Genomic DNA, 25509 nt, shown 5'->3' on the forward strand with positions numbered 1-25509 from the left:
GTTACTCGAGTTCAGTCAGCTGAACATGTCGAGCTCTTGACTTGTAAGGAAGCATTTGGTTATGTGATGGAACATGGCCTATGTCCAGTAATTTTGGAGACTGATTGTTTGGTTTTGAAGCAACAAGTTTGTCAGGAGGAGCTGCAAAATTATTCTATTCTTGGAAGGTTATATGAGGACCTCAGACAAGATTTGAAAGAGGTGAACCAAGTTAGAATTATTCATGCCAGAAGAGAGGCAAACATGGCTGCACACAAATTGGCAGCTCATGCTGCAGATTTTGATCAAGCTTTCTTTTGGTTTAATATTCCTTCCTTCATTCAAGATGTAATAGAGTCTGAGAAATGTATTCCTTAATCTGTTTATTAGTTATCAATAAAGTCTAACACCATTCAACTCAAAAAAAAAAAACATGCCAACTTATTCATATCAAATCAAATTTGTTTAGTTAAGACATGAAAAACACAGAAACAATCACAATTTAAATAAAAGTTATCTATGCCTTTGGATTATTATAAAACAAAAGGTTTAAATTTGAAACCTAAAAAGGATATAAAACGAACTCCATAACTAGAGCTTCTTGGGACACTTTCACCTTAAAAGAGATGATAAGCTGCACAAATACAGATAAGGAGAGATATAAGTGTATATCTTACAGCTTCAACTTTACAATCAGAATAAATAGCTTAAGTGAGGTCATTAAGTGGCACCCCCCGCCCGAAAACTTTGTCAAGCTCAATTTTGATGGGTCGGTTTCTTCGTCACTTGGCTACTGCGGGATTTGTTATCAGAAACCATTTTGGTGACCCCATTGTTGCTGGTTCAAGATCGATTGGATCTTCCACAGTTCCTATGGCTGAATGTGCGGCCCTTAAAGATGGCCTGTTAGCTGCTAAGTGATTCAACCTGGACCATTTATTAGTGGAGGGTGATTCGGCCCTGATTATCAACTCTGTCAACCTCAAATGTGAAGCACCCTGGATGATACAATCTCTCCTTAAAGACATAGCTTCTATTGCTTATTCCTTCGCAAGTGTCTCCTTCTCTCATGTTTTTCGGGAAGCGAACTTCCTTGCTGATGCTATTACATCTACGGGTATAGGATTGTCTCCTAGAGTTTGGTTGAACTGTCTCCCTTTTTTGGCTCTCTCTGCCCTTTATTAGGACAAGTTTAGCTTTGGTTGCCCGAGGGACTTTCCTTTGTAATGTTTCTTTTCTCCTTAAAAAAAAAAAAAACTTTACAATCAGAATATACACAAAAAAGTCTAATTAAACTTGGCTATAATATAAAACCTTAGTAGATGACCAACAAAAGCCGCACGCTCATCAAACTAAAAACATAGAGACTGACCTAGCCTAAATTATGTGGCCATTGCAAGAATCACTGAACTAGAAACAAGCTTCATGTTGCGTAACCTCAGCAATTAGCTACAGAAATCCAAGCCTGGTAAAACTGAAAAGTAGGAAGAAGATCCCCTCCACGGAGAAGAAACCCCCTAAAGTCACAAAATCCCAATAAGGACAAGAAAGAATAAGACTCAGATATATATATATATATATATATATATTTATATATGACCCCCGAAGGTGGAGACTTTAGCTCGAACAAAGAGAGAGAAAACAAGAGACTGATCCTCCTCTGTAAATAGCGCACATCTAAATTTTCTCTTCATGATGATGTTTATTTGGAAACTTTTCATAGAGTTAAATTTATTTTAATTAAAACAAAATTTAAATAAAATTTATTTCTCTCTCTCTCTAGAAAAAAAAAATAGAGTTAAATTTATTGGGTCATTTGGATAAAGAGCCGTCAAAAAAGTAGAAGTGTAACCAACGCCAAGGGTGAAGGGGCAACAATGGATTTTCACATTCCATGTTGAGTTTAGCGTGTTCACGTTGGTAGGCTTCTGAGCCAAACAAAGGCAAAGGCCTGGAGCGAGAAATAGAGAGGACGAGAAGTGCAACGAAGAAAGTGCCAAGAACGAGAAGGCAAGCAAGAGAGAGAGAGAGAGACAAAATAAGGGAAAAATAGTTGCAGAGAGGATCTTCTTCTTCTTCTTTCTCGTTCAAGAAGGATTAAAGGTCCCGCCATTGTAGCCTCTGCAACAACATTTCCCATGTAACCCTCCTACCTACCTATCTGCATTGTTTCCAAATCCCCCTCTCCTCCTGGCGTTTTCATTATACCAAAAAAAAAAAACAAGGTTTTGTTTGGTAGAGTTAGAGCCCCGATTTTGTTGGAGCAACGTTGACATTGTCCTCTAGAGCTGAGACGAGGGCGTGTTGCTGCAACTCGGAGTTTTTGGAACAGAAGTAATAACATTTTGGTGTTGGATCATTGGCCTTACGGTCGTCTCTGTCAAGAGAGAATTCATGGTTTCTTTGTCATTGGGCTGTTTTTGAGGGAATCTGGGGAGCCCTGCCTCGGATCTGAATCCAATCATAAGTTTTGTCCGCAATGGTACATTTTTCACATTTTCTTATTCTCCAAGTTTTATAGTACATTTGCTATCAATTGACAAATCTCCTGACAAATTTGTTGCTATTCTATATAATGTGAATTTATTTACATATGGTTTCAATGTGGCTTCATTCTGTGCTTAGTTAGCAGAATTCCAGATTAATTCATAAGTTTGATGAGCTAACATGGGGTTAGAAATGTTTGATTATCGTTTGTGGTGGTGAGGATTCCAGAAATTGTCTCTGTTTGTTTATTGTAGTCAGAGTCGGAAAGTTTAGAATATCGAAGTTCATTTCGTGATTAACTGAATTGAAATTAGCTGTTTTTGATGTAACTTGGTGGAAGCCTTTGCGTTAGTCTATTGTTTAAATGGCTTTCTGCCTCAAAAGGCAACATTTTCTCAAACTAGGTGGCAGAAAAGAGAGCTGCATTCTTACCATTGCTGCATTTTGCATTGGAGGACCCTTTGCTATATGGTCGATCAGTTAGGATATTTTTGCTCAAGTTTCTGATCACCTTTGAATTATGCTATCAATTGTTTTGAACCAAAGAACATGCAGGGATGAGTTTACATAAAATCTGATACTAAAAATATTGTATTATACTTTGGTTTGCTTGATTTTGAACATGATTTGAAGGACTAGTTGATAACTGCTCACCAGTACTTTTTTTGTTTTTGTTTGATTCTGTGAATCTGTGCAATTCCTTAAAGCAAGGCGTGGTCAACTGAGAAACTGTTTGTGTTAGAGAAAATATAAATGTATTATAATGATAAATTGTACTATTTTTCTTTTAACTCGATCGATAAACTTAGACTAATTTTAAGCAATATGCATGCCGTCCTGTGTGCGTTGAATATCTTTTCTTTGTTGTATTTTATCTCATTGTGGTTCTGTATTGGATGCTTCCCATCACTATATGATACTTGATAGATGTTAGCCTTAAGAAGCTGAAGATAATAATAACCAAGAACATATGAATGCTCAATACTAAGATAAAATCTAGAAATTCCAGAAAATAAAACAAAAGCCTACTGTTGTTCTCTCTTGTTTGCTTCTTTAGTTCTCATATTTTGACACAGCAGCCAGTTGGTGTTTTATGGAACTGCTTTTTAATCTCAAAAACTGAAAATCAAGTTTTTTATGTAAATATTTTATAACTTTCATTTAAGTTGTAGAATATCTCACAGTTATGTAGATCAGTTCAATTATCCTGATTGCATCTTAGTCTTGTTGTCTTTTGCTTTCTGACACTAGGTTAACTTGTTCATTGCAGAAATTCATTGTTATGATTTTAAATTAAAGATGTTTTTATAGATCTGCTGTTGATCTTATTGGCCATGCAGGCGGCTAATGTCAATTTGGCAGTTGGATCTTTTGTTTGGGTAGAGGATCCTGAGGTAGCTTGGATAGATGGAGAAGTTGTTGGAGTTAATGGTGAAGAGGTGGAAATAAACTGTACATCAGGGAAGACAGTAAGTGTTACTCCCTGAAATTTCTTATTAAATTAATTATAATTGGGGATATCATTGTTCATGATTAAGAATTGCATGTTTCTCAAACTTTTTCCTCTTGCAGTGGCCTGTTTCATTTTTCTGATTGTGTGGTTTGATACAACTCTTTGCAGCCCTATGTATTGTTCATCCAGTTGTTGTTATCAAGATATAGAGCATATGGATTTATCTTTACAAGACACATGTATTTTCTTTGCATTTTTCAATCTACCTTAAGGTTACAAAACTTATAGCACCAAATCCAGATTGCAGTAATCCTTTCAAAAACCTGTGCAGAAATGTTGATTATGAATTCATCATTGGTTACTAATCAAATACTTAGCTGTTATGTTGTTTCTTTTCATTGCTTACGTGGAATAAAAAGTGAACTTTTTTTTTTTTTGAAATTTTTTTTATTCCTTTGTCATTTTATACATGTATATAAAATCTAGTGCCCAGTAAACCCCATATCAATGAGTACTACAATAATCTCACGGGCATTTAAATTCCTCATTCACTTTTACTGTAGGTTGTGGCCAAAGCATCCAAGGTCTACCCAAAGGATCCTGAGTTTCCTGAAGGTGGTGTAGACGATATGACAAAGTTGGCTTATCTGCATGAACCAGGGGTTCTGCAGAATTTGAGCTGTCGGTACGCTATGAATGAGATATATGTGAGTCCTATGTAGAGTGATGCACATCCTCCTTCTCTTTTAACAAGTTAGAGAGAACTTGTGGTGTTTCTCATGTTCTTGTAAATGACATATTTGCCGTTTTATTTCCTGAAAAATTGCATTCCTTTTCACCTCTCTACTGTTCTTCTGAAACATGGATAACGTCATCATTTGCTATGCTCAGTTAATAATTTATTAGTGAGTATTCAAAGAAGCAGTGTAACTTAAATAGTTGGCAGACACAGCTAACCTCTCTAATGGTGTTTCCAGACTTACACAGGGAGTATATTGATAGCTGTGAACCCTTTCCAGAGACTACCTCATTTATATGATACTCTCATGATGAAAAAGTATAAAGGAATGGCTATCGGTGAGCTGAACCCACATCCGTTTGCTATTGCTGATGCTGCATACAGGTAATTTGCCAAACTTTGTCATTAGTTTCACTTGTTGAGTGTTATACTATTTTCAGTGTGAGTTAAAACTAATAAAAAAAACTTCTAATGCAGGCAGATGATTAATGAGGGAATAAGCCAGGCAATTTTGGTCAGTGGAGAAAGTGGAGCTGGAAAAACAGAAAGTACAAAGATGCTTATGCATTATCTTGCCTACATGGGTGGAAGAGCTGCATCTGAAGGACGGTCTGTGGAGCAGCAAGTCCTAGAGGTAACCAGTTTGTTTTTAGCTTTCCAAGTGTGTAGTATCATATTTGATTCGATTTTTGTATCTAGATGGCTGTTGTTCATGGGATTTTGTTTTGGAAGTGACTTGTATTAGTGATAAAATAATTTTTTTTCTTTCACTTATTGTTCTATTTGATGGCAGTCTAATCCTGTTCTCGAAGCATTTGGTAATGCAAAGACAGTCAGAAATAATAATTCAAGGTGGGAACCTCTTTTCGTTTTTCTTCTACTGACATAAATATTTTTTTTTATTTCTTTTAATTTGGGGTGTAAACCCTTTTGAGATACACAACCATACTACAGAATACAGATATAGCTAAAGTTAGGGCAGAAGTCAAAATTGAAAGCATTATGTATTTGTCCGCTTATATTTTCAATACATGCGTAAGTTTCTCCTCTCAATCAGTTCAATATAACTGCAGTCGTTTTGGTAAGTTCGTGGAGCTTCAGTTTGATAAAAGGGGAAGAATCTCTGGAGCTGCCATCAGAACTTATTTATTGGAAAGATCGCGTGTTTGTCAAGTGTCTGATCCTGAGAGAAATTACCATTGCTTTTATATGCTCTGTGCTGCACCACCAGAGGTAGATTGAACTTTGATATCCATACAAAAAATCATTCATTTGTAATTACAGTCTGGTATTGTGTTACAAGAAATTATGTATTCTTCTCCAGCTAAAACTTTGTATTTTAGATAGCCAGAAAGACCACTGGATAATTGTTCAACTGCTGATCATTCCTAAACTAATGAAAATTTTAGATTGTTATAACTGTACCATGTGTCCCTCTGTGCATGCTCACATGCAGACAACCATGGGCCTATGCATGGTAGTGGCACACCAGGATCACCTGAGTTTAACCGCAAGATCGTAAAGCCTAAGAATAGTTAATTATCTAAATGATATCGAGTACTCTTGATATGAATTTTGCGTGTTTTCTTGTGTTCACACTCAGGATGTTGAGAGGTACAAATTGGGAAATCCAAAAACATTTCGTTATCTAAATCAGTCAAACTGCTATAAGCTGGATGGGGTGGATGATTCTAAGGAGTACCTCACAACTAGGAAAGCTATGGATGTTGTTGGGATCAGCCCTGATGAGCAGGTATATCACTTGATAGCTTATAAATACTGAATATTCCAGAAAAGATCCTTTCTAATGTTGTGGTTTCAGGATGCCATATTTCGAGTTGTAGCTGCAATACTCCATTTAGGCAATATTGACTTTGCAAAGGGGACAGAAGCTGATTCTTCTGAACCCAAAGATGATAGATCTCGGTCCCATCTCAAAACAGCTGCTGAGCTCCTCGAGTTTGTGAACATTGTTTATTATTTTCAATATTAACATATGAAATTTGATGTCATCAGTAGTGCTAATGTCTAACCTACACCATCTCTTAGGTGCAATGAGAAATCACTTGAAGATTCTCTTTGCAAACGTGTGATGGCGACCCGTGATGAGACCATAACAAAATGCTTAGATCCAGACACTGCAGCCACCAGTAGAGATGCTTTGGCCAAAATTGTTTATTCAAGATTATTTGATTGGTAGGTTTCAGTAATTTTTTATGATAAGTGTACGTTTCAATAGATACTAATTATTTCATCATTGAGAACAAAACATCCACACTGATTTTCTAAGTTCGTAAACTGATTACTACAGGCTTGTGAAAAAGATAAATAACTCTATTGGTCAAGATCCTGATTCAAAATATTTGATTGGAGTTCTGGATATTTATGGATTTGAGAGTTTCAAGACAAACAGGTGCTTAACCGGTACGCTTTTGTTTTCATCATTTAGAGGTTAAATTCTTGCAGAGGACTGCCTTGTATCATTCTGTTTATGGGGATAATAATTAGAAAGTTAACTATCTTGTGCCTCTTTGATGTCATTTGACCCATGCAATTGCATTTGTAATTAAGAATATATTTGGTGATGGTATTTCTCCTGCTCCTTTGGCTGCTGTGTCCTTGGAAACACTTTTAAATAAGTGTTTTTCAAGTGGTTTCAAGCCTTTTAGGTTAATTGAACATTACCTGCAAGCACCTTTTTGAGAGAGCTCTGTTCCTTTCTTAATTCTGAGGTCATCCTAGTTGCTTTATTATATTCTTGAGTTTTCTCCAGATGTGTGAAGTTTCAATATTGTTAAATGTGTGCAGCTTCGAGCAATTTTGTATCAATTTGACAAATGAAAAATTGCAGCAACATTTCAACCAGGTGTGGAAAATGAGTACATGATATGTATTCTTTAGAATTCTTGGGTCTTCCAGACATTTACTCAATTAAGTGTCAACATTCTGCTTAACAGCATGTCTTCAAGATGGAACAAGAAGAATATACTAAAGAAGAAATTGATTGGAGTTACATAGAGTTTGTAGATAATCAGGATATTCTTGATCTCATTGAAAAGGTATGCAAATTTCCTACCTCCTTTTTTTATTTTTTTTCTTCAAGGTCTGTTTATTTTCTTGCAATTTAGTGTTGAAAATGATAAGCACATTCTTTGTGATTAATGAAGCCTATATATTTTATATAGTTTTTCTGTAGTTCTGCAAGTTCTTTTTAGTATTTTGTGGAAAATTGGTCCTGCATATACTAGTGTTTTCCTAAGTGTGCTTCTCTTGAATTACTCTGTTCTTTTTGTTTTTTTTTGGGGAACATGAGAGGCTTTGTCTATTCTGGATGTAGGCTTTCTAGTGGGGATTCTTGTTGCCCTATTAGTTTGTTTTGTTCTTGATGGACTTCTTGTCCATCTTCTTTTATACTCTTCTAACTTTGCTCATTAAAGTAGTTGTTTTTATAAAAAAATAAAAAATAGTGGCTTCCTATGTGAATCTTTCTTTTGCACTACTCTTTTCTCTGTTGAGTTAATTTCTTGTCTTCATGCATCCTTGCTACTGCTATTACTATTCTCTTTGCAATAAAATGAAGTTTTAGTGATCAATAAGATTCATGATATAGAGTTTTATCTTTCTGATGTATGCTTTTGTCTTCAGAAACCTGGTGGCATAATTGCTCTACTAGATGAGGCTTGGTACGCATTCAAAAATAAAATATTAATGTGATATCCCCTCCCCCGCCTTCTCCCTCCCAATTTTGAACGCATCAACCAGTTGATTATGAATTTCTTTTCTTACTTAATGTTTGTTACAAAGCTATTGGTACTTTTTGTAGCATGTTCCCCAGATCAACACATGAGACGTTTTCACAGAAGCTTTATCAAACTTTTAAAGACCATAAACGTTTTAGCAAGCCGAAATTGTCACCCACTGACTTCACCATATGTCATTATGCTGGTGATGTAAGTTTTTAAATTCAAACATTTATATAACTATGCTGGTAGTCATAAAATATTTCTAGCAAGGAGAAATTATGAACTTGCTAGATAATCATTTCATTGGTAAATTTTGTTTTCAGGTTACATATCAAACAGAGTTCTTCATAGATAAGAACAAAGATTATGTTGTTGCTGAGCATCAGGCACTCCTGAGTGCATCAGAGTGCTCTTTTGTTTCGGGCTTGTTCCCTCCTTTACCTGAAGAATCTGCCAAGTCATCAAAATTCTCATCAATAGGTTCTCAATTCAAGGTCCCTTTCTGTTCTAAGTTTCTCATTATGCATATTTGCAGTGAAAGTTTTTGTATTTATGCTGTTTTACTTTTTATTTATGTGGTCTTCGTCTACAGCAACAACTGCAATCTTTGCTCGAAACACTAAGTTCCATTGAGCCTCACTACATACGTTGTGTGAAGCCGAATAATCAACTTAAGCCAGCCATTTTTGAGAATAATAATGTTTTGCAGCAGCTTAGCTGTGGGGTAAGCTTATTGTTGCAGTCAATTCATTACTGTTGATCATACCAGTTAAGTTCGTTATATATAATCAACAGAATTTGATAAGTTATACCTATTATATTCCAGGGAGTTATGGAGGCAATTAGGATTAGCTGTGCTGGATTTCCCAGTAGAAAGACATTTGATGAATTTGCTACTCGTTTTGGCATCCTCGCACCTGACGTTCTAAAAGGAAGGTAGTTCCAAATATCATCTGGCATCAACCAAAACTCTCTCTCTCTCTCCTCCCCCCCCCCCCCCCCCTGTGTGTGGAAGATCATGGATGTGGCGCTACATATATTGCAACTGTGCAGTTAACAACTATCAATGAACTACATACCCACTGTTTACCTCTCCCCTCTCCTTATCTATCATGTTCTGCAACGATTGATTACTGGCCACAAAAATAAATGTATTGTTGTTCTACAAGAGATGTTGATCATTATGCAGAATCAACTATAAAAGTTTTGTTCCGTTGTAGTTTACAAATAGTTTTTGGGTTCTGTGGCTCTTGAGAAACAAGTGTGTTATTCAAAACTATATATGGGTTGGGGGAGGAGATACGGGATAAAATATTATTTTGTTTATCACCTTAGGATTCGGTATCTTTTGAGTCTCATGATTTATTTGCTAAAGTGATTAAAAGCAGCTGTTCTAACCAAGGCATAAGGTCCCCTATGTTGGAAGAATTTTATAATATCTAGAATAACTTTCATTTTTGTACTGTACTCTGTTTAAGGGGGACAACTTGTCCACAGAGATTGTATTGTTGCTTGATCGAAATAAAAATATTCTTATAATGAGAGAGAATAACTATACATGTATCAGAAAGACCATTAGGTTTCTTCTTTTTCGTGTGTTGTTCTCTCTCTCTATTTTTATTTATTTATTTTTGGTGTTTGTTGTGCGTGTGTGAAAAAGTAGTCCTATTAACCATCTTACTTCTTTATTTTCAGTTTAGATGAGGTTACTGCATGCAAGAAGATTTTACAGAAGGTCAACCTCCAGGGATATCAGGTACTTAGACTAGTTCTGCTTTTACAAGTTTATAGAATTTATTTTCTTTTATTAAACGATTATGTATAATTGAAAATACTTATGTTCTCTGCATGTATTTAGTATTTACTGAAATGAAGGCAGTTTCTTTATATCAAGATCTTAGCTTTTTATTGCATTGTAGTGTTACTGCTATTTGAAAAATGCACCAGTTTGCAGAAACCAAGCTGCTTTTTACTGCTGATCTTCATATGATCCAAACCTACACTCTTTTGTAAGATTTAAGGGAAAAATCTTTATGTTTCTCTTGTAGATTGGCAAAACAAAAGTGTTTCTCAGAGCTGGTCAGATGGCAGAGCTAGATGCTTATCGTGCTGAGGTCTTAGGAAGATCGGCACGTGTCATCCAAAATAAAATTCGCTCATATGTATGTCGAAAAATATATATCCGGTTGCAGTCGTCTGCCATTGATATCCAAGCTGTGTGTAGAGGTACCAAGTATTTCACTTGAACTTCTTGGTGATAAGTTGCATTCTAGCCCAACAACTAGTAACAAACATTTTTGTTTTTGGAGCTGATTGCAGGACAAATTGGACGGCATCGATATGAAAACTTGAGAAGGGAAGTTGCTTCTGTGAAAATCCAGAAGTACAGTCGCCGGTATATTTCAAAAAACGCTTATAAAAGTGCGTGGTCTTCAGCTGTTTCTATTCAAACTGCTATGCGTGGGATGACTGCTCGTAATGAGCTTAAGTTCAGGAGGCGAACAATGGCTGCAATTGTTATCCAGGTGAAGCTTACATTTCTGTTTATTATAGCAACACTGATATCTGATATTTTTGGGGTTTCAATTCTCTCCATTTCCCAACTCCCCTATAATTTATTCTCTTTTCATGCAAAATATAAGTACGCATGTTAAGAAGAAGATTTTCAAGATGATCAAAGATGATTGAGTAGTGATACTACCCAACATGCGAGATACACAAGAGAAAGCCTGGTCGAGAGAGAGAATATTATTTTGTTTGAGAAGAAACTTGCATCAAAAAACCCAAAACATAAAAGAACAAGCAGCAGTCCAGTCCAATAAGAAGAAATAGAACAATAAAAACAGAAAAAATGACCAACAGGCATACACAGAACTACAAAACCAAGGGTTACAGCCTTCTAATCTAACAAAGTAGATGAAATACCAATGCCTTTAAAAGCAACTGAAACAGATACCCCTAAAGAAGAGCAGTACATAACTCTCCCACAATTCCTCAACCTCCATCTCTCTATGATCTTTAAAGATTGGTTTGTTCCTTTCCATGCTAATGATTCATAATTTCATATGATATATCCCTACATCTCCTAGAACAATGGCCCTTTTCCCTTCACAAAAACCCCTTAGCCTTGCACTCAACTGAGTACAACACCCTCTGGGCTTTCCAAATCATGTTGCATCTCTGAATAAATTTTTCCATATTGTAAGCTTCTGAATATGAATTAACACACGATTATACTCTTTCTGTCTCTTGACACATAATGCAGAGGTTTTAGCATTATAAATCTGGTTTCTTTTCTCGAAGCACATGACATGTATTGGATTTTTGCATGAACTATGATTCAAGCTTCAACTTTGACCTTTGGACAAACTTTTGCTTTCCAAAACATTTCCGCTGCATCTGAATGTTTTCATTAGGTTTTTCACTTTCGTACTAATCCTTTTCAGAATCTTGAATAATGCTGAGAAAAAAGAATAAAGGAGAAAAGAATTGTACAAACCCTGATTCAAACATTGAAGAGTAGCCATTCAATAGATACTGTAGAATTAATTGTTTTATTGTTACAATTTTTTTATGTTGTTTATGCCACTGATTCTATGTTTAATGTCTATTACAGAGTCAAGGCCGACAATACTTGGGCAGTGTTCGATATTTGAGGATGAAAAAAGTAGCAATCGCCACACAATGTGCTATAAGACAAGAAGCTGCTCACAAGAAGTTGCTGAAGCTTAGAATGGTGTTAATCTCCTTTCTTTTTGTTTTCTGTCTAATTTCTCTTCTTAATCCAGATGTAAGCTTCCTACATCTGTTGTCCCTTGTTGGCATGCTTGTCAGTTCGTTTCCAGTCTGGCAACTATTCATTCACATAGATGCTCCATCATATAGGAAATTTTCTGTAGTTGTGTATGTTTCTAATTTTCTATTGCTAGGATCTAAAGTAGTTGCTATATGATTTGCAACCTAGAGAAACTCAAGATCAGTCCCTCTAAATTCTAAATCCCTATTTGGAATTGTAAAGGAAACTGTTTCAGTAGATCAAGATTTAAGTCCACTATTTTGGTGTTTTTGGAAAAACAAAGTAGTATATAATTCAATTGAAAAGGACAAAAAAAAAATTCTGATTTCTTTTCTTGTGACAGCCGAGTCTTCTGCTTCATCTCTCTCTCTCTCTCTCTCTCTCTCTTTCACAGTGTAAATTGCTGGATTGAATTGACATTTTCATTAACTTTTGTTCCAACCTGTTTTTTTTTCCCCACTCTATGGTAACATGGTTCCAAGGAAGTGCATATGCAGACTGATCATCATATTAGTTGTTTAAATTCAAGTTTTCCTTTTTACAGGATGCAAAGGAAACTGGTGCTCTCCAAGAAGCCAAAAATAAGTTGGAAAAGGAAGTTGAAGAGCTAACGTCACTTCTGCAGAAGGAAAAACAAATGAGAGTAATGATCTTCATCTTCTCCCTTTTCATTATAAAGGAATCAAATCTTGAGCTAAGGCTCATGGTTTACCACATTCCACATTCCATCCAAATCACTTGAGCCATGACTCATGGGTTAATGATCCTTATATTTTATCTAATTTATTAATGCTTAGATCATATGTTGCCCCCTCTGCAATCATGTGATCAGTATCTGCAGGTAATAGATAAATTAATATATAAGCATCAGCCACCTGCAGAAATAACTTATGACATTTTTATATATTGGTGACTGCTTTAATATTTCCTTTTGAGAAAGAATCTCTTGCTTCCTTTGTATTTCTTTACCAAAGAATTAATATCAAGTTTAAGGAAAATGTAGTTAACTCTTAGAGAAGACCCAATTTCATTCAAGTTTCATTTCATGACCCCATAAATTATTCTATTGGTGAGTATAAGCCATCTAGGATTCCTTGGGCTATTATTTGAAGCATACAAGTAAGCCATTGTAACGAATGAATGAAATCAGGTGTTCTTGAAGGGCTTGGTTTCTTGACATTTCATTACCTTCTCTTATCCTCTCTGTTCGCTCTTTAATTTCTCACAAACTTACAGTACCTCTATATCTTTTTTTTCTATAAACCACTTCATTCATTAGGATTTCTTCCGTCAAAACCCACCATAATTTTTCTTTTTCATTTGTATTGAATCTTGTATTTTACAGAGTGTTTTAACATTTCGCTTTGGGCCGCATTATTCTTTCTATGTTGGTTTTGATCCTTATTGATTAAGCTTCAAATTGTTTGGCAAGAAACACAAGCAGTATCAGAATTTCTACTTTATTTTACACCTTTCATTTTAATGTCAGTAGTGTAATCGTGTATGTATTAATGCAGGCAGACATGGAGGAAGCCAAAACAAAGGAAAATGCAAAATTGCAGTCTGCTTTGGAAGAGATGAAACTCCAATTGCAGGGTTCATCCAAAGGTGGTGAACAAGTTCCCGTTGTGCAGGAGGTTTCGGTAGTTGATCATGAAATGATCAATAAGCTTACGGCTGAGAATGAGCAGCTCAAGGTAAAGGTGCTGAAACTCTTGCAAGCATATGTTTCTCCTGAATAATTACACAGAAAAATTGACTGTTCAACATTGCAGTTGTATATGCTGTTAGTTTTACCTTTGTATTTTAGAATTTTGAGCTGGCTAAGATCTCTTGCAGGCTTTGTTAAATTCGAAAGAGGTGCAACACCAATCTCAAGAAACTAAACCACTAGTTATTAAGGAAGGTGAGGCTGCAACAACAAGAGCCGAACAAGCTCCAGTCCTACAGGAGGTTCCAGTTGTTGGTGATGAGATGGTCAACAAGCTTACTTCTGAGAACGAGAAGCTCAAGGTAAATGTCCATAATTTGTATGCACAATTTGCTCCTGATCGAATACTTTTAGATATAATATTAAGGGTTATTATCACAATAGTACCTGAACTTATCCTCTATTTTATCGATGGTACCTGAACTTCAATTTTGATCACAACCAGTACCCGAACTTTTCGACTTCATTTTAAATGGTACCTAAGGCCACCTTCGGTCACTATTCCGGCCAAAAAAGCCAAATCTAAAAAAATAATAAAATTTCAAGTTCAAGGCAAGTCTATTACCAAAAAATCATCACTATATATGATCGCAACCCTTGAAATCATAAAAAATCATCACTATGATCACCTCACATGCCGTTTTTAGTCAGAATATTGACCGGAGGTGGCTCTAGGTACCATCTAAAATGAAATCGAAAAGTTCGGGTACTGGTTGTGATCAAAATTGAAGTTCAGGTACCATCGATAAGATTGATGTATAGTTCAGGTACCATTTGTGATAATAACCCTAATATTAACATTTCATGGTTGCATTGTTAGTTTTCCTTCGTATTTATCGAGCTGGCTTTGATCCCTTGCAGGCTTTGGTAAATTCACTGGAGAAGAAGATTGATGAAACAGAGAAAAAATTTGAAGAAACAAGCAGGCTTAGTGAAGAGCGGTTGAAGCAGGCTGTGGTGGCAGAGTCGAAGATAGTTGAATTGAAGACTACCATGCAGAGGTTCTTTCTTCACTAGTTCACTTCTGTCATATTAGACTAGGAGGCATAATTGATATCTATTCAGTCAATTACTATGAATTTAGATAGCATGATCTTCATGCTTGATTTGGTTTAGTTGTCCTGTAATAAATACCGTCTTTGTTGATCTTCAGGCTCCAAGAGAAACTCTCTGACATTGAAACCGAGGGCCAAGTTTTACGGCAGCATTCATTGCGGATGTCACCTTCTCAGAAGATGTCAGAACATTTAACAGCTGCAACAGCTCAGGTAGACGTGGCATAGAATGTTTTTCTCATTGGTCTTTCTAAGAACATTCTTTTGATATTTTCTTTCTCTCCCCTTATAATTGCAGGCTGATGGTCATCATGTAAGTGAATATTACAAAGCAAGAGTAGTTTACCACATATTTTATTTGCTGTTCTATATACGATCCTAAGTAGGTTTTACATTATATAGGAACCACTTAGAGCTACACCATCAAAAAAATTTGGCTCAGAGTCTTTCAGGAGATCCGAAATTGAAAGGCAACATGTATGTATTTCTTTACAAAAAAATCATGCTTTCCAGTTCATTATGTTCTTTTTTTCTCACTTTTTTCATTGAACTTTAGTTGCCTACTATTTTCGTATATGCTGCAGGAGAGTGTTGATGCTCTGATGAAATGCGTAACAAGTGATCTGGGGTTCAGTGAAGGAAAGCCAGTTGCAGCAATTACTATATACAGATGCCTTCTCCACTGGAAGTCATTTGAAGCGGAAAAAACTAGTGTATTTGACCGGCTTATTCAGATAATTGGTTCAGCAATAGAGGTAAATTAGTTTTCATTATTAATTTATGCTTACCAATGTTTTAGCACTGAACCAGTAGTTATGATTTTCATATATAATCTTAAGATTCGTACTAAGAACATGTATATATGTTCTTGTATCTCATATGCTTTTTTCATATTTTGTATAAAAGTGATATGAGCATGTCAATAAAAGGTTATATGTTAGGTTAATTGGTCACTATCTTGTCCACCCCTGTATGTAATTTGTGTATAAATAAAAGGTTTGAAGTATTGCAAGGCCCAGCAGCAATTTAGATTAAATTTCCCTGCAATGCATTTTGGAACTTGAGTTTGATAGTGTATGTGTTTTTTGCAGGACCAGGATAACAGAAATCATATGGCTTATTGGTTATCCAATACATCCATACTGTTGTTCCTGCTCCAACGGAGTTTAAGAACTACGCGAAAGCCTCCTACTCCAACAACTTTTTTTGGAAGGATGGCCTCAGTAATAACATATTTCATTTATTTGACCTTTTCATTTTGTCCTTTTGATAGTTCATCTGATCTCTATCTTCTTTGTTGTGCATGATGTGATATGATGTTCATGTTTCATAGGGCTTTCGGTCTTCTTCCGCCAATCTTTCTGTTGGTGATTCTGATCTTGTGCGCCTGGTTGAGGCTAAGTATCCAGCTTTGCTTTTCAAGCAGCAACTGACAGCATATGTAGAAAAGATTTATGGAATCATCCGAGACAATTTGAAGAAGGAATTATCACTTCAGCTTTCTTCTTGTGTCAAGGTACAACCAATTTTGAATTTCCACTACTGGATCTTCGCAAGACTTACATAAGTTAGGCATCTGATTATTATCTTTGAGTTAACTTTTGCTAAGCTTGGTTTAGATCTTCTATAAATAATAGGCCATTTTTAGATCCTAGATGAATTGTTTTTTTTTTTTTTTTTCTATCATCCTTTCTTGATGTGGATTTTGTCTTGCACATTATAATGTATTGACACTCCTTCTATATAGGTTTGATTAAATTTATGATTTGATTCCTCACATAAGTTTTTGAGGGTGCAAGTTACGCTTTCTTGGTTGATAACAAGTTTCCTGAGAATGATTTTATTTATTTATTTATTTGTTTATTTTTTAAAGTTGTGTGCTAGCGTGTGTTTTAAGTTATTTTGTATTTTGGATGCTGGTTTATGTGAACCAATTCAGTTAATTCTCCAATGAGACATTTCATTAGCACTGATCACATGCTTTATTATTTAGGCACCCAAAACATCAAAAGACTGTGTTGTGAAACCACCAGAAGGGTCCGACAATAGTAGTTCTCCGGCTAATCCTTGGAATGCCATTGTTGCGTGTCTTGATGGGTTCCTCTCTACAATGAAAGAAAATTGTGTACGGGATTTTACTCTGTACAATTGTAAATTATCCTTTTTGATATGTTCTGATCTAATTGTCAATCCTGTTTCAGGTGCCTCAAATTCTTGTGCAGAAGATACTTGCTCAAAATTTCGCATATATCAATGTACAGATTTTTAATAGGTAAGTTGCTGTTCTGTCTTTATCAAAAAAATATTGTACAGAGTAATGTACAACAGGGTTAACTCGATCATGGCTGCATTGTTGTTCAATTGTGCTATAGCCTCCTCCTTCAGCGAGAGTTCTGCACATTCAGCAATGGGCATTATGTGAAGAATGGATTAGCTGAATTGGAACTATGGTGTAACCTAGCAAAGGAAGAGGTGCTCTTCTATTCTCATCACCAGAAAAGGGCTAGTTTTCAGTTTTTGACTTCCTAGCTGCCTGGCGTTGAATATAGCACTTGTTGTTTCTTGTGGTTTGTTTTGATCAATTTTCTTTGATGTTTCATCTCACTGCAGTATGCTGGCTCATCATGGGATGAACTCAAATATGTTAGGCAGGCTGTAGGATTCCTGGTATGTATCTTCAGCTGCGTTAAAGAAAAACAAGAAGTATTTATTTGGATGGTTCTTGTTGCTAGATATTGTAGTTAAACGTACAAGTCATTTTGAATGTTGCTGCTACTCATTTATTTTGTTATTCATTTTTGCAGTCATAGGCTAAAATATTTTTAATAGGTATATATACTGGAAATATTAAAAACCCTTTATTATCTTATAATACTGAATAATATCATAAATTAGAAAATAGAAAACTTCTTGTATAAAAAATTAATAAAAAATCTGAACACTAGAATGAAAAGGATTTTTGAATTTATCTTGTTCATCATATGGAATTATATATGCAGTAGATTGGGGAGTAAATACGACATTATATTGAATTTTACAAGTGACTGTTAACAGCATTCTACAGAGACACAATTGATGGAGCAATGTTGTTAGCTCTAGATAATTAGACATATAAATTGGAACTGGTACATTTCCCTTGCTTTGCCAGTTTAGACTTGTATCCCTTCAATGTGTTATTAACTTATTTGTAGAAATGCGGATCAGTTGATCTGCTCCATATCATCGAATGTTGTTGTCTCACTAGGGACAGTAAGTTAAGAGAAAATCCTGACAACTGATCAATCACTCAACTTTTTCTTATATTGCGTAAATGATCTTGACCTTGCATGTCTACCTGTATGCCAGTTTGAATGCTCAAATGTATTCAATTTGATTTTGTCTTAGTATGCATCAATATTCCTGAAACCTTTTTGCATACAACTCCTGGAGGCTCATCATGGAAGTACTCTCTGATTTCATTTTTCATCTGAAAAATGATAATTAACTTACTTTAGTTCGCATGATTTTGAATTTGGAAACTCGTCTATTATTCACTTTAATTTAATTGCTAGCTAGTACTTTTATCTGAATACTAGTTTCATCTCTGCAGGTTCTACATGAAAAGTTTAGAATCTCCTATGATGAACTTACAAATGACTTGTGCCCTGTAAGCCTTTCTGTCTGTGAAACTCGCTGTTGAAATGAATTTTTAGTCTGGATAAAGTGTAAACACCAGATTTTTTGAGATTGAGATTAGCATGTTCTTGCTCAATTTTTAATGAATTTTTTTGTTTGGCACATAATAAATAGACTTGATTTTTATTATCTTGCACTCTGTCCTTTATTAATGCTTCTGTCTTCAGGTCTTGAATGTTCAGCAGCTTCATAGAATATGCACACTGTTTTGGGATGATGTTGACAATGAACCAAGTGTATCCCCTGATGTGAGTTGAGAAAGGTGAACTTGTTTTCAAGCTTCTTAATTCGTAACTGTGACATATTTAATGTACTTTTCTTCTGCAGGTCATTTCCAGCATGAGTTTTCTAATGACAGATGATTCCAGCAACGACGATAGCAACAATTATTCGTTGGATGACACTTCCAGCATTCCTTATTCAGCTGATGATCTTTCTAGTGCCATGCAAGATCAGACATTTCCAGATATAAAACCTCCTGCAGAGCTTTTGGCTAAGCCAGCCTTCCAATTTTTACAAGAGTAAGGCTGTTGTTTCTCTACAGTTCTCTTTTTCTCACCGTGCATGGTGCACATTTTGACAATGAGTCAACCGAAACTTCAACTCTTTCAACTCCCTTGACATTTCTGTGCTGTACATCCGCTCCAAATTTCCCCCCTCTGCACGTGTCGTTCTTGTAACTTTCATTGTCACCAGTGCAACCTTGTTCTTTGCAATTAGAAATGTATAAAAACGCTAGGCTGGTTCAGATAGGTAGAGGGGCGCCAGGGATATATAGTTTCACAGTTCAAGGTTACATAATTTTGTTTTATCTCTTCTTGTAACCGGTCACTTGGGGCCTGAATTCTTTATAGGGATGGTAGGAGGGAAGAATATTGTGCAGTAATGTATGGGAGGAGCTGATCTTAAGACTACTGCTCCAGGCCCAGAACATCTGTACAAAGTAGTTGAATATACTACAAGTCAAGGTATATAATATATAGTGCATTTGCTTATATGATTTCAGCAATTGCAGAGGCACAGTTTCTTTTTTTGGTTCTTTTGGATTTTTTGATGGCTCTACAACATTGCTCACTTTGCAAATCCTGCAATGAACCGCTTGACGCGTACAACGCTCTTCACTATTCTCTTAATACCACCACCCGTCCCTATCTGTGTAGTTAGGCTAAGAAAGCTCTCTTGTTATGTTCTTTTCTTTTCTGGTGAATACTATACTCTTCTGAACCTTTGAAGTCATATTCAAGTTGCTCAATAGATTATCAGGGACAAAAGGAGATGATGTGCATTTAATTACCATTACTTTTATTTTCTTTATATTGTTTAGATTAATGGAGATGGCTTTGGTAAGATGATTTGGAAACGTATAGTATGTAACTGTACGTGTATAGTATGTAAAATACTCGGTGTTAAAATTAAGTTGGGTTACTCACTGTGCTGGTAACTAGAGACCAATTCAATGAGTTTCTTGTATAACGCTTTAGTCAACAACTCTGTCAGTTGGCATCCTACTTGTTTATGGGTAAAACTAGAAACTTTGAAGCAAAACGGTGGAGACAGTGTCATATTTTAATACATGAAATCTAAGTTCAATTAATACTCTAGTATGGGTTCATCTTGATTAATTTTGATGCAATTTTTATCTTATTAAGCAAAATAAATGTGATTTCTAGTTAAAAATAAATGAGATTATGATGGTGAGCTGTGACAATAGTGTACTAATTATTTGTAAAATCAACACTGTTGAGATAGTTGAGATATTGAGTTCAAATATCACTCTAGCATACGGAGATAGATGAAGCCGGAACTCAAACAATAAGAGCATCTCCAATAGTAGAAATTATTTTGTAGTTAAATGTAGCTATTGATTTAACAATATTGCTTTAGCAGTAGTAGCTATTTATAAATAATATACTATATTTTATCCAATCATAAACTGACATGTGGACAAAAGAGGAGAGATGAATATAACTTTTGCTTTAACTATGCATGATTCTCTAGCTAAATATAGCTAGCCAATTTAGCTAAAGCTAAATTTAACTTAGCAATAGCTAGTCTGTTGGAGTTGAATTTTGCTTTAAAAATAGTTATATATTGTTAAAATATGAGTTCAGTCGACCTACCAATTGCATTCCAAAAGTACGTTTCACCATTCGAGTGAACATCTCTTCAACCGTTCCGATACGAAAGGGTGAGTTGTGAGAGAAGCATACTCAGATCGACAGAAGGCCGCAGTCTCGGCTTCTAGGGTTTCCTAGGGCCCATATCTTATCTTTGTTTTTCCTCTTCAGATTTATGAAGAACTTCGGATCATACCACTATGTTTATTCTTATCAATTATAATGCTAATTAGCACATAATTAATCTACCAGATCTTAGAATCATATCATATGTGGGGATGTAAAATTTTTAGAATGGGTTCCTAATTAAGAAATGAAAAATAATGAGTTCTTAATTGAGAAATCTTCCGGAAGAGAACAAACCTGACCTATTCAAAAAAAAACCTGACCTAATCAGTCAACTCAGCCGAATCCATAGCAAGCGAGAATCACTCTCACACATTGTCTTGAGAGTATGTAATGGATCTACTAAAGTATGACTTGCGGACACTACACACCACTATGCGCACTAGTCGAGATATCCGCTCAAAGTCACCTATAAAATATTAGGTAAGGTGAATGCCCGAGATAGACAATCAATCCTAACTACACTCACTACTACTTAAACACTCATTAACTTATATATCAAAGTATTTTTTACAGGTACCCCCTTCTTTTAATTTAACTTGTCAACACCTATCCAAATTCGGAGCGTGTACGTGAAGATAACTTCTTGAACCAGATGTCTTCATTCTCACTCGAGTCAGAAAAATAAGTGAAAATTTTCTACCCAATTTTTCCACCTCAACAACAGAAAAACCTAACCACCATGTGTTCAGAAAATATGTGTGCTTCATCATTACTCATTCTGAAAGCCAGTAGAACAAACAATTTGTGTGGATATGCACGTATTAATTATTTGTGGAGGGAATATATAATTGTCTTGGGTGGGTTCACCTGGTTAATTATTTAGCTTGGAACCACATGCTAGTCCTCTAGTTGGAGAATTTTCATTAAAACCTAATTGTTGACTGAGAGTTTCCCAACAGCTAGCGGCCTGGTTCAAGCTTTCAAGTTCATGTGATCACATGTTTTCATATCAGATTCTCTCCCACTCAGGGGAACAATTTGACTCCAAAATTAAATATAACATCTATCTGATTCCATTTCAGTTATTACAGTTATGGAGTTAGTTGCAATTGTTTATAATGTTATTGAAGAATAATAATGAAAAATAAGCTAGCTAGGGGAATGGAGCATGCATTATGATCCGTTTCTGGCTTATACATGAATCAGACGGAATTAAAATTTATAACTACTCTGATTTGGATCAAATTGATGTAATTTTTGATTAGTTTAATTGTTCATAGATCACGTTAGTAAACAAACATCGAGGCCTTGGATTTGGTTTGAGTGGGAAGTAAGTATTGAAGTTAATTGTTATGTTTGAAGCTGGACTTCAATGTTTTGTTTCAAAATGAGCTCGGTTTGGCTAATTGTATGATGAATTCATGTAACGTGCAAGCAGGAGTTGCTATTTATAGGCATGGTTCCTTTTTGTTTTCTTTGTTTTGAATAATCTCACTCTTCAGCTTCCTAACTGTTTATCGTTCATTCTCCTTCAAACCATTTAGATCTAAATAAGGTGTTTAGTTTGCCCCGGGTAATATAGGCTCTCTAACTATAGGTTTATGGTTTATAATGTTTTTTTTGCATTTATATCTTGCATAGGTGGTCTTTCAAGGTTGATATAACTTTTCAACTATTAGATTATAGAACTATACTACCGATTATATGCATAGAAGAGAGAGTTGTTTGAACACAGGTCCGAACTACTTCGAGCCTGAGATTTTTTCCGATTCAAAAGATCATATCAAGTTCATTGACGGGGTTGTCTAGTATCATTCTGGATATCAGACATTTAAATTAAAATTTTAATTACACTTTTCTAATATATATATATATATATATATATATATAGCTTGGTATTATGGTCATGGTACACAAAGATTAACGTCAAATTTCTTGTTTAAAAATTGTTGTTTAAGATTTCCGATGGTGTTCTTTGTGATCATGTTTTTACATCGATCAATCGTGGTTAAACGATTGTAATCTTTTATTTGTAAGAGTTATCAGCATTATTTAGATCTAAATAAGCTGAGGTCATCAGGTAGTGCCAAAACAAAGATTTTGGCGGTGCAAATATTCTTTTTTGTTGTTTTAGTAGCATGTTATACAAGGATCACAATCAAGAGTTCTCAATTCTACCTTGAATTAAAGTCCTAATTTAGCAACTGTTAAATTGAGCCCTAATTAAATTCCTAATTCATATGGCGGCTAACTTGATTAGAAGAACAAACATCGCACACCCTATTATTTGAAGTGGACTTTCATTCATTCATTGAGTTCAAACTTTCCAACAACCTCATTAACCGAATCTAATTATGGGAAGCCGAGTGATATTAATGTGGGAATAATTAATTTAACTAGATATTGAGCAAACCCAAGCTAATGATTTCATAATATCTCCATCACTTCCATAACAAAAATAAAAAATATCTTGATCACTTTTTAATTGGTGCTTTTCCTATGATAAGTAACATGACACAATGATTTACTCTTTAGGGTTATGTCAGAATCAAACCACTACCTATGAAATCTTAAGGTTCCCTAAATATATTCCTTCTTTAATTAATCCCATAACTAAAATTTGTTCTTAATTCTTAGAGTCTTCTTTGATATGAGAAATTCATTCCCAAATAAACCCACCAAAAGAATGAAATAACTAAAAGAAAAACGTTAAAAGAAGTTCAAAGGAATCATAACCCACATCAAATGGGGAAAATGATCGATAATTGTCCTGGTATGGGATTTATTTTCTTATTAAAAGTGCAAAAGAAACAAGAAAGGCTACCAGCACGCGCGCGCGCCCACACACACACACACACAAAGTCTGTCTTAGGAACGGACGTCCATTCCTTAGCTAAGGAACTGATTTCCATAATTTTGACTACTTTTCGATTACATATTCACATCTTAACCGTTCAGTTTTTAGGTCCTAATATATGGATCACTTCTGCAAAATTTCAGCCAAATTGATGATCGTTAAGGCATCCAAAACTGCAATTTACTATTATAAACACGAACGGTTCAGGTTAGACAGATTTAGTTCGTTCATTGATTTAATCGAGTTCGATACCTTAACGATCATCAAATTGGCTGAAAATTTGTAGAAGTGATCTATACATTAGGACCTAAAAACTGAACGGTTAAGATGTGAATATGTGATCGAAAAATGATCAAAATATGGAAATTCATTCCTTGACTAAGAAACGAACCTCCATTCCTGAGCAAAATCCTATATATATATATATATATATATATATAGTTAAGACTGATCATGCATTATAGTCTTGATTGGGTCACATGCAGGGTCCTTTGTAGGTCTTTTGTGGAATCTTTCTAGAAACATTTTCTTTACATATTTATGAAGTTATAATTATGCATAATTCTCTGATCAACTTAAGCGAGAGTTCTTTAAGCTTTTGTGAACTCGATATTGTTTCTTAATTCATGGAAGTCGTTTAAAATACTTCATCAACTTTTTGTCAACCTTTATAACAAGCGGACTTTCCACTGGACATGGATTGCATGTTATTTATTTATATTTATATAATTACGACGAATTTAAAGAATGAATTTAGCCATTTACTCAATGTGATATTTTAACCTCACATGGTTCTTATGAGGGTCATAGATATTTTAGGTCTCACTTTATAGAAGTGTTTTTTTTCTCTTCCAATGTTAGCCTTATAAACCCTAATCGGTTGTAGGTTTGAATCTTACTTGAGGAGATTTAGTTCCATATATATTCTTTATTTCAAAACCCATAATTCACCAATTCATTTCATTATATGTCTATACGTACGCGTCTTCAATTATAAGAGTATCTGTTGGTACTAGAATTATCAGTTACTAACCTAATAAAGCTAAGTGCCGTTAGATGGAATGAAACACAACATAATTTATGCGCAAAGTTTTATATTATTGTTGTTAATTAGTATCTCTGTAATGTGAGCATTATATGGCGTTTATCGAGTCAAATGAGAGATCGCATAGTCAAATTGATGAAAGATTTGGGAGGATATGTGATACAAGAAAACAAATTTGTATTTTTGTATGTGTTTGCGCAAATGGTGGCTATATAGAGGTTTACTGGGTAGAGCTTTTTCATTGTCTGATTCTCCTTATCTTCATCTCATGCATGTTTCCATGTGACCCTCGCTCATTTCAATATGAAGAATAATTGCAGCCCCCCACATTCACAAACCAAATCTCTCTCTCTCTCTCTCTCTCTCTCTCACATCTCACATTTGGAAATCTCAAATACAATGAGCTAGTATAGATACTAATATAAATCAGGTAAAGGAGCCTTATTGAAGATTTCTCAAATATGCAAACTAATTAGCAGGATAGTCAATGCAATCTTATGGGACCCCATGTATGATTAGTACTTGAGCTTGGCGCACATTTCTTTCCCTTTTCTTGTACAGTTTAACCCTTCATAATTTTGGTACAAAACCTAACTAATGATTGCAATTATGAATAGAGAACTTTAATTAATGGGAAAATCGTTTGTACAGGACCTGACGTTTGACACATTCTAAACTTTCGTACCTCACATTGAGAAAATATCAGAACGGTACCTGAGGTTCTAACTCCGACCGAAGATTGGTACCTGGAGTCGTTATCTCTGTTACAAAAACTGAAGGGCT

At 35.1% G+C, this 25509-nt stretch overlaps 1 protein-coding gene across 3 annotated transcripts; it reads left to right on the forward strand.

Annotated features, from left to right (window-relative positions):
- The first annotated feature begins 1906 nt into the window (after nucleotides 1–1906).
- On the forward strand, nucleotides 1907–19647 carry LOC112196907 (myosin-6). Of its 3 annotated transcripts, none has more exons than XM_024337376.2 (39): nucleotides 1907–2461; nucleotides 3807–3935; nucleotides 4483–4626; nucleotides 4897–5042; nucleotides 5136–5292; nucleotides 5452–5510; nucleotides 5732–5891; nucleotides 6262–6411; nucleotides 6481–6617; nucleotides 6708–6854; nucleotides 6970–7071; nucleotides 7467–7524; nucleotides 7616–7717; nucleotides 8304–8341; nucleotides 8482–8608; nucleotides 8725–8895; nucleotides 8994–9125; nucleotides 9228–9337; nucleotides 10097–10157; nucleotides 10450–10627; nucleotides 10721–10926; nucleotides 12018–12137; nucleotides 12742–12840; nucleotides 13715–13894; nucleotides 14037–14210; nucleotides 14770–14909; nucleotides 15062–15176; nucleotides 15262–15276; nucleotides 15366–15440; nucleotides 15548–15718; nucleotides 16055–16186; nucleotides 16297–16479; nucleotides 16957–17088; nucleotides 17165–17235; nucleotides 17336–17435; nucleotides 17574–17630; nucleotides 18553–18609; nucleotides 18806–18886; nucleotides 18966–19647. In XM_024337376.2, the coding sequence occupies exons 1-39, from the start codon at nucleotides 2459–2461 to the stop codon at nucleotides 19161–19163; spliced, it is 4617 nt and encodes a 1538-aa protein (XP_024193144.1). In that variant the 5' UTR covers nucleotides 1907–2458; the 3' UTR covers nucleotides 19164–19647. The 3 variants fall into 3 exon arrangements, with proteins under 3 accessions (XP_024193144.1, XP_040373602.1, XP_040373601.1); XM_040517668.1 differs by having other exon boundaries at nucleotides 18806–18900; nucleotides 18966–19104; XM_040517667.1 differs by lacking the exon at nucleotides 15262–15276.
- The last annotated feature ends 5862 nt before the right edge of the window (nucleotides 19648–25509 follow it).

This window comes from Rosa chinensis, chromosome 4, assembly GCF_002994745.2.
Source record: "Rosa chinensis cultivar Old Blush chromosome 4, RchiOBHm-V2, whole genome shotgun sequence".
Classification (NCBI taxonomy): domain Eukaryota; kingdom Viridiplantae; phylum Streptophyta; class Magnoliopsida; order Rosales; family Rosaceae; genus Rosa; species Rosa chinensis.

Excerpts from the sequence above, each read along its gene's own strand:
- LOC112196907 (XM_024337376.2), top strand. Across the intron at positions 17,089-17,164 it reads CTACAATGAAAGAAAATTGT|GTGCCTCAAATTCTTGTGCA; the intron begins GTACGGGATTTT and ends ATCCTGTTTCAG. Across the intron at positions 18,610-18,805 it reads TTACAAATGACTTGTGCCCT|GTCTTGAATGTTCAGCAGCT; the intron begins GTAAGCCTTTCT and ends TTCTGTCTTCAG.